The following is a 12,500-nucleotide window of genomic DNA, read 5'->3' on the forward strand; positions in this document are numbered from 1 at the left end:
ATCCTAAAAAGGTTCTTCAGATTGTTGGAGAATGTTTTGTAGATGGTTCCATATAGAACCTTCCTGAAAAGGGTTCCACATAGCACCAAAAAGGTTCTATTGTTACGATGACAAGCTTGTTACAATAGAAGAATCCTTTCGGTGCTATGTAGGACCTTTTCAAAAATGTTCTATATGGAACCATACACAACACATTCTCCATAAATCAGAAAAAAAAACATTTCTTTTGCAAAGAACCCACGCAAATGGTTCTCCGAGTGCTCATGGTCCTATAAAGAATCTTTTTGAAAAGTGTTCCATATAGCACCAAAAAGGGTTCTTCTATTGTTACGACGTCAAGCTTGGTACAAGAGAAGAACCTTTTTGGTGCTATGTAGAACTTTTTTGAAAAAGGTTCTATTTAGCACCAAAAAGTGTTCTACTCCAGTTAGGACATCAAATGTGTTTTTGAAGAGGGTTCTGTATAGCACCAAAAAGGGTTCTTCTATTGTTATTACATCAAGCTTGTTACAACAGAAGAACCCTTTTGATGCTATATGCTTTTTAAAAAGGTTCTATACGGAACCATACACAACATCTCCATCAATCGGAAAACCTATTTTGTTATGCAAAGAACCCTTTAATCATGAAAAAGTGTTTCTGGTTCTACATAGAACCATTTTCTTTAGTAAAGAACCCTTAAAGAATCATCCTTCTAAGTGTAGGTGTGGTTTCATTAGCAGGGTCAATCGCTAAAACCGTGTTAAACTATAAATTCACTGACCCTATAAATACACTGACCCTATAAATTCACTGACACTATAAATACACTGACCCTATAAATTCACTGACCCTATAAATACACTGACCCTATAAATTCACTGACCCTATAAATTCACTGACACTATAAATACACTGACCCTATAAATTCACTGACCCTATAAATTCACTGACCCTATAAATACACTGACACTATAAATTCACTGACACTATAAATACACTGACCCTATAAATACACTGACCCTATAAATTCACTGACACTATAAATACACTGACACTATAAATACACTGACACTATAAATACACTGACCCTATAAATACACTGACCCTATAAATTCACTGACACTATAAATACACTGACCCTATAAACACACTGACCCTATAAATTCACTGACACTATAAATTCACTGACACTATAAATACACTGACCCTATAAATTCACTGACCCTATAAATTCACTGACCCTATAATTTCACTGACACTATAAATTCACTGACACTATAAATACACTGACCCTATAAATTCACTGACCCTATAAATACACTGACACTATAAATACACTGACCCTATAAATACACTGACCCTATAAATACACTGACCCTATAAACACACTGACCCTATAAATACACTGACACTATAAATTCACTGACCCTATAAATACACTGACCCTATAAATACACTGACCCTATAAACACACTGACCCTATAAACACACTGACCCTATAAATACACTGACCCTATAAATACACTGACCCTATAAACACACTGACCCTATAAACTCACTGACCCTATAAACACACTGACCCTATAAATTCACTGACCCTATAAATACACTGACCCTATAAATACACTGACCCTATAAATACACTGACCCTATAAATACACTGAAATGAGCTGCAGCCAGGTACACGGCTCTATTCACTGTTGTAAGTCTACATTCCAAACAGTAGGGGGCAGCGCGTCACAACAAAACTGCAAAATCTGCTGGCTCTTCACGCCTGGTCAGAGCTCATCACCCAAACTGAACTCTGTTGGAGTAAAAACGATTAAATAAGACGGATTTTTTTCCCGTGTTTTTCCATGAAAAGGTTGGAAACCCATGTTTTCAAAAATATTAAGAATGTCGGATGCATCCGGATTGAATGGGAAAACTGGGAAATCAAAGAATAAGCTGATAAGGAGAATTCATTACATTCCGAAAGTAAATCAAATCTCAAAGCAGATAACTTGACAAAAATCTCCAAAACGCTAACTTTACAGGAAAATGAAAAAAATCTACCGCACTTTAATGTAAGTCAATGGAACCAGACGTCTTTGCGAGTCATTTTGGGAAGTGTTTAGATGTTTGGATCTTGTTTGTTGTTTGATTCTTGGTTGAGGTTCTGTGTTTTTGTTTGACCCACATTCTCTCCGTATTGGCTACTTGAACCTGGACTGTCATTCATGACTCCCACCCTGGATTTGCCCATAATATAAGTCGCTTATCTCCGCCTCCTCGCTCCTCGTCACAAACGGGGAAATTCCACCTCCGCATTTAACCCATCCGTGAAAGGGAAACACCACATACACACTAGGGGGCAGTGAGCACACTTGCCGGGAGCGGTGGGCAGCCCAATCCACAGCGAGCAATTGGGGGTTAGGTGTCTTGCTCAAGGACACCTCAGTCATGGACTGTCAGCGCTGGGGATTTAATTGGCAACCTTCCGGTCACAGGGCCAGATCCCTGACCTCCAGCCCACGACTGCCCCAAAATATGATTATCACACAAGGGACATATTATTTATACAGTCACACTCAGACCCTCACAGAGCAGGTACTGTTTTGGGTGGTGGGTCATTCTCAGCACTGCAGTGACACTGACGTGGTGGCGGTGTGTTAGTGTGTGTTGTGCTGGTCTGAGTGGATCAGACACAGCAGTGCTGCTGGAGTTTTTAAACACCTCAGTGTCGCTGCTGGACTGAGAACAGTCCACCAACCAAAAAGATCCAGTGGGCAGCGTCCTGTGTCCACTGATGAAGGACTAGAGGATGACCAACACAAACTGTGCAGCAGCAGATGAGCTGTCGTCTCTGACTTTACACCTACAAGGTGGACCGACAAGGTAGGAGTGTCTAATAGAGTGGACAGTGAGTGGACAGAACTCCAGCAGCACTGCTGGGTCTGATCCACTCAGACCAGCGCAACACACACTAACACACCACCGCCGCATCACAACTAGAACTACTAAAAAGAACTACAAAGTGCTCCTTTATGGTCAGTGGAGCTGATAAAGTGGACGATGAGGGAGTGGCTGGTCAGCATAAGCGCGTGGGTTACCTGTGCTCTCTCAGTGCAGAACGGCAGTAGAGACTGTCTGAAGGACGAGCGTTTGGCCGGTTTTGAGCCCACATTGATGAGGTTGACCTCTGACCCCGCTCTCAGCTGCACTCGTCGTTTTCCTGCCAGCTCCAGCTTCTGCACACTCCTCTCCACCTCACACGCTTTCTTCCCTGACCAACACAAACACGGACACAACACTTCAGGCATGTTTGAATTCATGAGCTCAGTTTCTACAGTGTGTGTCAGGGTTTTCTGTACAACAGCAGCAGAAGCCCTGAAACAGACAGCAGCCCAGAAGACAGCTCAATACAGCAGTGTGTGTGTGTGTGTCTGAGTGTGTGTGTGTGTGTGTGTGTGTGTGTGTGTGTGTGTGTGTGTGTGTGTGAGAGTGTGTGTGTGTGTGTGTGTGTGTCTGAGTGTGTGTGTGTGAGTGTGTGTGTGTGTGCGTGTGTGAGAGTGTGTGTGTGTGTGTGTGTGTGTGTCTGAGTGTGTGTGTGTGAGTGTGTGTGTGTGTGAGTGTGTGTGTGTGTGAGTGTGTGTGTGTGTGTGTGTGTGTGTGTGTGTGTGTGTGAGTGTGTGTGTGTGTGTGTGTGTGTGTGTGGTTTCTGTGGATCTTCATGACCTCTTTTCTCTCTCACTCTCAGTTTCCGTTTAGAGAGTCTGTGGAAAATTGGACTAAAGCATAAAAACACCATATTCTCCTGCTGCAGACCTTAAAACGATACGTGTGTGTGTGTGTGTGTGTGTGTGTGTGTGTGTGTGTGAGTGAGACGAGAGAGAGTGACCAAAACCACACAATGATAAAGCTGGGTTCTTGTCACCGAACAGGGAGCACAGAGGATTCCCTGATTTACTGCATGCCATGGCATACAGAATGCCTATATTATATATGTATACACACACACACACACACACACACACACACACACACATTTATATATATATATATATATATATATATATATATATATATATATATAGTACACTTGTAAGTTATTTGATCATTCATCCATAAAAAATAAATATAAATAAGATCTCCTACTGAGGATTTTTAGTGCACAGTTTCTATTTATTTGCTGAATGTTACATTATTGTATGACATGACATGATATATGATGACATTATATGATATGACATATGACATGATGTGAGTCATACCATGTCATACCATGTCATACCATGTCATATATCATGTCATACCAAATGATATGGTATAACATGACATGACATATGATATGATACGTTATGATATGATCACTAGAATCGGAATCATAACCTTCATTCTTGCCAGGTGTTCAATAAAAATTCTGTACAAGAAATCTATCTAAGGTAAACAGACAGCAGACAAGCAATATAAAACAGGAGCAATGTGAGGTCAGTCCGGTCATCTATCATGAACGAGTGACAAACTATTTCTCCAGATAGAATTATAGTAAGGCTTACAGTTGTATTTTCCATGTTTGGCACATAAGAATTCAGCATCTCCTAAGAAACCTGCTCAGGAAGCCACACAGTAAAGAAGCTGATACGGCAGCATCGGCGAAGATTTAACTATATAATGAGACAATTTAGTGACCTCTGCATAATTACACGCCACTAAATTCACAATAATACGCAGACACGCCGTTTTCCTCATGCACAACCTCCACATTCCCACCTCAACTTCTCCACATTCAGTGACGCATACACAGCACTTCTGTGCTTTAATGATCCTGTGAGCTGTTTGATATTATTAATTGTTTTGGGCTCTGATGCTGCAGGACGTTACGGATGGAAACTTGGTGTGGGGAGTAAATGGCAGCGGCCACCATGTAATTATTTAGCGCTGAACAAATGAAAAGCAGTCGCTGCTGAATTGTTTGGTATTTCTCTGAGGTGGGGTGTGTGTGTGTGTGTGTGTGTGTGTGTGTGTGTGTGTGTGTGTGTGTGTGTGTGTGAGATCGGAACAGCCACACACACACACAGCTCTAATAATACGTTCTGCACTTCCAGCGGAAAAGAAAAAGTCAGTTCTTCCCCACGCAGAAACACTTTGTCTCAATAATGTGGTTCGCAGGAAAACTTTCTCTGTTTGACAAACACACAAACGGACATGCAGACGCTCCAGTCAGGAGGGAAAATCAAATCAGCTGAATCCGAGGACTTTCTCAGAATACTCCATCTCTAGGACTGGAACTAACCGTATATACAGATGAAGATGCATTTCGCTGCTGTCGGAACAAAACCTCGTATCTCCAAAGCGCGATGTTTACAGGAGAGGGAGAAAACCTACTTTACTTTCAATGTAAGTCAATGGAACCAGACATATCTCTAATCAATTTTGGGCCGGTTCCTTTGGCCCACTCATCATGAAAGTTTGACACAGTATAAAGGACGAAAGGTGCTTTCAAATTATGCAAAAAACTGGAAAACGACAAAAATGGAGATACGATGTTTTGTTCAGCAGCGATGTGTATAGATATGAAACGGATAGTTAGGGTCCTAAAACCTGATTGGCTGAGCCGCTGTCAAATCAACGATATACACACACCTAAGACCACCTCATAGCAACTGAACTCGACCCTTGTGCGGTTAATGGAATAATCTTTGAATCTCTTGCTGCTCACATGGAGCACCAAGTGTACCGATGAAGTCAGAAGAAGCCTGGCGCTAAACAAGATGGTAATTTGGTGACCAAGAAGTCCTAAAGTGATAAAGTCACAGTAACGCATGGCCTCTCATGCCTTCTGTGTGTGAACATACAGGATTATTCAAAAAGATTCATCCGATTTCATAAGGCTTTAACAACTGTGAGGCGCCGAGGAACCCATCACAATCCAGCTGTAAGAGGGGGTCATAGAGTTTCTGACCGGCTCCTTCAGTCTGAGAGGAGCTGAGACCCCTGAGCAGAACGTTCTGCGTTCTCCACGTCAATCAGAGTGAATCTGTCAGAACTGTGCAGCCTGATTTTCGTGGGCAGTGAAGCTCCAACAGCTCGGAGCGTTTGGCGTTGGTTCCACAGCACTGGATGATCTCCGAAATCCCACTGAAAGAGCCGTGAGAGCAGCTCCTGCTGCCTTTCTATCATCTGGAACCAGTCTGCCCATTCTCCTCTGACCTCTCACATCAACAAGGCATTTCCGTCCACACAACTGACCGCTCACTGGATATTTCCTCTTTTTCTGACCGTTCTCTGTAAACCCTAGAGATGGTTGAGCGTGAAAATCCCAGCAGATCAGCAGTTTCTGAAATACTCAGACCAGCTCGTCTGGCACCAACAACCACGCCACGTTCAAAGCCCCTTAAATCCCCTTTCTTCCCCGTTCTGATGCTCGGTCTGCACTTCAGCAAGTCGTCTTGACCACCTCTACACGCCTGAATGCAGTGAGTTGCAGCCGTGTGATTGGCTGATTAGCTATTTGTGTTAACGAGCAACTGAACAACAACTACCTAGCTATAAATGTGGAAGAACATTCTAGAACAGTGTGAAACCAGAAGGCGTTCTAGGACATTGCGAATAGAATAAGGGACATTCGGCACACTTGCTGCACACAAAGATGGTTCTTTACGGGTTCTTTATTAAAGAAAACGGTTCAACGTACAACCATAAACAGTCAAAGAACCCTTTGCATGACTAAAGGGTGGAGAATGTGCTGTGGATGGTTCTATATGGAAGCAAAATAGGATAAACAACTTTTTAAGAGTATAGAACCATCTTGTTTGAGAGTGCAAAAGAGTGTTAATGGGGGAATATTCCAGAATAGTGTGACTGGGGAGAGAACATCTGGGAATCATGCGAATTAATGGTGGAGAACGTTCTAGCACACAGTGAAAGGGGGAACGTTCTAAAACAGTGTGAATGAGAGAGAGAGAGCATTCTAGAACAGCCTGAATCACACACAGGTACGTCATGCCAACCCAATGTTAGGACTAGCTGGTGTTCGGAAAATTCTAGAGCAAAATAAAAACTCTAGAACCCGAGCAGTGGACGGATGAGGCTGGACTTTCCTTTGAGAGTAATAAAGCTTCTGTCCATCTACGAAGAGAAAGGCCTCTGAGGTCCCGCAGGACCGGAGCCCAGGGCAGGCTGACTCACCGGGGTTACTGAAGATCTCATTATTGCTGTAGCTGGCAGAATCTGATGATGACACCGACTCTCCGTTTCCACCAGCGTGAGGTTTCTGAAACTGAAAAACGCGCGGAACGTATGAGAGAGCGATTTTACTGCCAACAGAGGCCAAAGGACATAACATGCAACGACAGTGTGTGACATCATGCTAAACATGGTCCAGCAGTAACGTCTGAAGTGGTGCAGCAGAGGAAAATGTTAGTGAGGACCACAGAGAACCTCACTGTACAGCTTCACTTCAACACACTGAGGATTCAGTCTATTACAGGTAATTACATCCACTCACCGGCCACTTTATCAGAAACCCCTACTGTATCCCTGTAGGCTTACAGTCCCAGACTGTAATACTGTCCACTCAAGGAAATCCATGGACTTTCTACAATGCTGTGAACATTCTAGAACGGGGCGAATGAGGGAGAACACTCTAGAACAGAGTGGATGGAATAGCACAGACCATATTGGAAGAGTGTGAAATAAGAAGAACGTTATGAAACACTGTAAATGGGGTGGCCTTCTAGAACACTGAAGAGTGGATATTCTAGAACAGTGTTAATGGGGGAGGACATTCTATCAGAGTGGGAGTGGAATGGGGAGAACATTCTAGAACACTGTGAATATGGGAGAATATTCCAAAACTCTACGAATAAGGGGGCAACTCTAGACCACTGAATGGAAGAGAACATTCCAAAACTCTGCGAACGGGGGGCATTCTAGAACACTGTGAACAGCGGATGATCTAGAACAGTGTCAGTGGAGGAGGATATTCTAGAACAGTGTAAATGAAATGGTGGAGAGCATTCTGGAACAGCGTCAATGGAAAATGCAGAACATTTTAGAACAGTGTGAATAGAGGAGAATATTCCAAAACTCTATGAATGGGAGGCATTCTAGAACGCTGTGAAGAGGAGCTGTTCTGGAACAGTGTCAATAGAGGAGAACGTTCAAGAAGAGTGTGAATGAAATGGAGAAAACATTCTAGAACGCTGTGAACAGAATACGGAAGAACATTCTAGAACACTGAAAAGAGCAGAATGCTCTAAAACCCTGTAAATGATGGGGGGGCATTCTAAACGCCAAAATTGCTGCATTATCGCTGCTGGACGGCAGGAGCTGCAGCCACACACACTGGTCAACTGGCAGAACAGTGACCACAGAGACCTCTGCATTCACAATTATAGGAAAGACCTCAGCAAACAGGCCTGGGAATTACGGCATTAGCGTGATATGTAAGAGCTTCTGCTCCTCAGGTGAACGGGAACACCAGTGCAGAACGTCCAAGAACAAGAACAGTCTGTCTATTTGTGTTAACAGGCAACTGAACAACAACTACCTAGCTATAAATGTGGAAGAACATTCTAGAACAGTGTGAAACCAGAAGGCGTTCTAGGACATTGTGAATAGAATAAGGGACATTCGGCACACTTGCTGCACACAAAGATGGTTCTTTACGGGTTCTTTAGTAAAGAAAACGGTTCAATGTACAACAATTACAGATGGATGTCACAGAAGAGCTGCAGTGGATTAACTCCTTCCTACAAAGATAAATGACCACCAGAGAGCTCAAACATTAGCACCGGTACACATAGGTGTGGAGAAATGTGGTCAAATGAGCCGTTACCATATTCACCACATGTGGGAGAGTGCATGTGCAGCGTTCACCAAGAGAGCGGCACAGGCCTGAATGACTGACCCCTACAGTGAATGTATCTGGTGATGTGGGGGTCATTTTGCTGGCATTGTTTGACTCCACTTAAAGGGAACAGCCACTGCAAAGCAATACGGACTGATCACCTTTATCCTGAGATGAAACATTTCTGTCTTAGTGGGAGTCTTATTCCCCAACCACGGGCCACAAAGGGTCACTGAACGTTTAGATGAGTATGTAAATCATATGTTACGGCCTTCACAACCACCATATCTGAGCCCAGCTCAACACCGATGGGAGAGTCTGGCCTGATGTGTTAGACAGCGAAGATAAACACCACAAAGTAACCAACATCTACTGGAAGAAGGTGTCCCATCCCTCCAGTAGAGTTCCAGAGACCTACTGAATCCATGTCAACATACACTGAAGCTGCTCCTGTAGCCCAAAGCCTTACAGAGACACTTTATGTTGGTCATTTCTCACTTGTCTATACAGTAAATGGTAGGTGTTTCTGATAAATTGGCCAGTGGCTATAGGAACAAGGCAGGGGTTTCTAATAAACTGGACACTTATCGGTAACAGATTTAAATTGTAGAGGACCGCTGTTTGGTGCTAAACAAATACACAGAGCAGTCAGACTGTACCATGTGCTCCAGGATGGACGTGTTGGAGTAGATGGGCTGTGAGTGGACGCTGCTGCAGAGCTGCTGGAAGGGGTCGTCCATGTAGGTGTTGGATGTGGGGAACCTGCGGATCTTCAGGCCACTGAGGAACAGAGGAAACAAGACATGGAAAGAGGATGGGAAAGTGTGTGTGTAAGTGTGTGAGAGTGTGTGTGTGTGTGTGAGAGTGTGTGTGAGTGTGAGTGTGTGTGTGTGAGTGTGAGTGTGTGAGTGTGTGTGTGAGTGTATATACACCTCAGTGACTCGTGGCTGGTATGTTGGTACGGAGAGCCGACAGCAGTGGAACTCCCATCCTGCAGGACCTGAACCCACTGCTCTTTATCATCACAGCAGCTGGCCTAAACACACACACACACACACACAGACACACACACACACACACACACACACACACACACACAGAAAGACAGCAGCTTTACAGACGTTTCCCATTATTATCCTATTACTTTGTTGTGTCCTATGGTGATTTAATTTATCACGACAATGATAAACACTGTCACACTGCCCAGCCCTTCTCTAGATCAGTATGTGTTTCGGGGGAAGCTGGTTCTGGTAGCACTGTACCATATGGGCAGATTACTGGTATTGTGATTATACGTATTTTCAATATATTAACCCTTAAGGCTGACACAAAAAAGGGGCTATTCCAGTTCAATACAGCATCAGCAACATCATAAACGTATAACACTGAAACAAAGGTTTTACTTTAGTTTACTTTAGTAGAGGTCGCACTTAAAAATCCACTAGTGGGCGCTGTGTGCAACAGAGGCTCCAGTGAAAAAGTAAGAAAAAGTATGTACCACCAAAACTGTCCCAGCAGATAAACAACACTCACAGCTTTCATCTTTGAGACAGAAGAGAAAACCAAGCTCCCCAACATCAACACGACTGAATGTGTTTAGTATTTGGACGGCGAAAAACAGAAAACCAGCTTCTAAGACTGAACTTTGGAGGCATGTCTGCAGATTCTTGGAGGACCTGAAAGTGAGACTCCTGAGAAGAATGGAAGCTGGAATGAAGGTGAAGATTGACACTTAAGCAGTAGAACCCGAGAGGGAGTGTGTTATCCTGTAATATCATCCCGGCTGTGATCTGGTGTCCGTAGATCATCCCAGCCGTGATGTTATTGGTGATAACTCCCTCCTCGAGTGCTCTACTGCTTTAATACAGCAGTTAAATAAATACAGTAAGAAATTAATAAACTGGCCGTGAACGCGGCGTTTAATATGTTTTAATGTTCAGCTCCTTCCTCCTAATTAGAGCTCCTTAACGAGCAGCTCGTTGCTACGTCAGAGTAACGAGCTCCGCCCACTCGCTGCTCAGCCGGCAGTTCGTTCTCCAGCTCCTTACACTAAATTCCCAAACTGTCGTCTCCACTGAGCAGCTTTTCAGTTTTTACTGGGTCAGTTTTACGGCTCAGTCTGATTTGGTCCGACTCTGAAGATCAGACACGTCTGGCGAATGGTGTTGGGTTCATTTCTGGCTGATTCCAGGTTGTTCAGCTGTTCTTCTGTCACAGCTGCCGACTGAAAAGCTGCTCAGTGGAGACGACAGTTTGGGAATTTAGCGTCGTCTCGTCTTCAGAGTCGGACCAAATCGGCTGAAGGTCAGATGTGGTCTTAACAGCGTCCGTTTTCTGTTTGTGGCCAAGTAAGAAGTAAAAACATTAAAACAGCTTGAGCGTCTCCTACAGCTGTCAGAGTGGTTGCTTAGCAACGGCGTCTCAGCGGAGTGATACGGTGATACAGTGAAAAACCTGTGATGTTCTGGTGAAATAACAGCAGTTAGAGCGTCTCTCAACCAATCAGCTCGCGTGGCCGGAACTGAATGTTGTATGAACTGAAGTAATAAATTATTATCTTTAGTTGTTGAGGGTTTGGTGTCATTTTCTCTTACATGTTTCTGCTTTGTTCATGGTGCTGAAGCATTACGTCTACTTAATGGTTATTTTGACTGGAAATAAATTTTTTTTAAAAAAACACAGGGTGGTCTCTGACTTTTCAAACACAGGTTTAACACAGGACCAGAGTTCAGCAGTTTTCCATAGGGACAAACCGGATTAAACCTGGATTCCCTAATACGGGCATGACGCATGACTTCAACTGTAAACCCAATGTTGCAGGAAGGATCAGCAAATCATCCACTGTGCAGCCCAAGACTCCAGATCAGTGCATGTTTGGGGGGAAGTACACACAGCTGTGGTCAGTACCTCTAGAACGGCCACCTGGTCTCCGTGTTGCAGGATGGTGATGCGGTAGGCGTGTGCTGTGTCTGGACCGGGCCGGACCTCGCTGCCCCGCAGCTGGACCGTATACTGAGGAGTGTCTTCACACACTTCATCACAGAACATCTTCAGAACACCATCTTCCACCTTACACCACAGAGACTGCCACTGACAGTTCATCAGCACATTCAGAAAGCCAGCTAGAGAGAGAGAGAGAGAGAGAGAGAGAGAGAGAGAGAGAGAGAGAGAGAGAGAGACAGACAGAGACAGAGACAGAGACAGAGAGAGGAGAGAGAGACAGAGAGAGAGGAGAGAGAGAGCAAGAGAGAAAGAGAGGAGAGAGAGCGAGAGAGAGACAGAGAGAGAGGGAGATAGAGAGAGAGACAGTAAGAGAGGAGAGAGAGACAGAGAGAGAGGGAGATAGAGAGAGAGACAGTAAGAGAGGAGAGAGAGACAGAGAGAGAGGGAGATAGAGAGAGAGACAGTAAGAGAGGAGAGAGAGAGAGAGAGAGAGAGAGGGAGATAGAGAGAGAGACAGTAAGAGAGGAGAGAGAGACAGAGAGAGAGGGAGATAGAGAGAGAGACAAACACAGCTAGTGAGTAAGACGGATTATGAAGAAGCAGCACAGTGACAGTAATGAGCCTCATTTATTCACTTCCAAAACGCTCTAGTTTGACCACTGGTCATCCTGTACCACAGACCAGCCGCTTAGCATCAAAAGTGGTTTGTTTTTGGTGAACAGGCGCGTCTGGTGATCTACAC

General features: G+C 44.1%; 1 protein-coding gene across 2 annotated transcripts in view; it reads right to left on the reverse strand.

Moving 5' to 3' along the window:
- Positions 1-12,500, reverse strand: part of si:dkey-220o5.5 (actin filament-associated protein 1-like 2) — an 81,353-nt gene that overhangs the window by 4,628 nt on the left and 64,225 nt on the right. The window contains exons 9-13 of one of the 2 annotated variants that reach the window (XM_037536114.1): positions 11,723-11,937; positions 9,748-9,851; positions 9,475-9,595; positions 7,153-7,243; positions 3,075-3,247 (exon numbers count right to left, since the gene is read on the reverse strand). In XM_037536114.1, the coding sequence (XP_037392011.1) occupies positions 3,075-3,247; positions 7,153-7,243; positions 9,475-9,595; positions 9,748-9,851; positions 11,723-11,937 (704 nt within the window). The remainder of the gene's footprint in view (positions 1-3,074; positions 3,248-7,152; positions 7,244-9,474; positions 9,596-9,747; positions 9,852-11,722; positions 11,938-12,500) is intronic. The other variant, XR_005129905.1, reaches the window with a different exon arrangement.

This window comes from Pygocentrus nattereri, chromosome 29 (genome assembly GCF_015220715.1).
Source record: "Pygocentrus nattereri isolate fPygNat1 chromosome 29, fPygNat1.pri, whole genome shotgun sequence".
Lineage (NCBI taxonomy): Eukaryota > Metazoa > Chordata > Actinopteri > Characiformes > Serrasalmidae > Pygocentrus > Pygocentrus nattereri.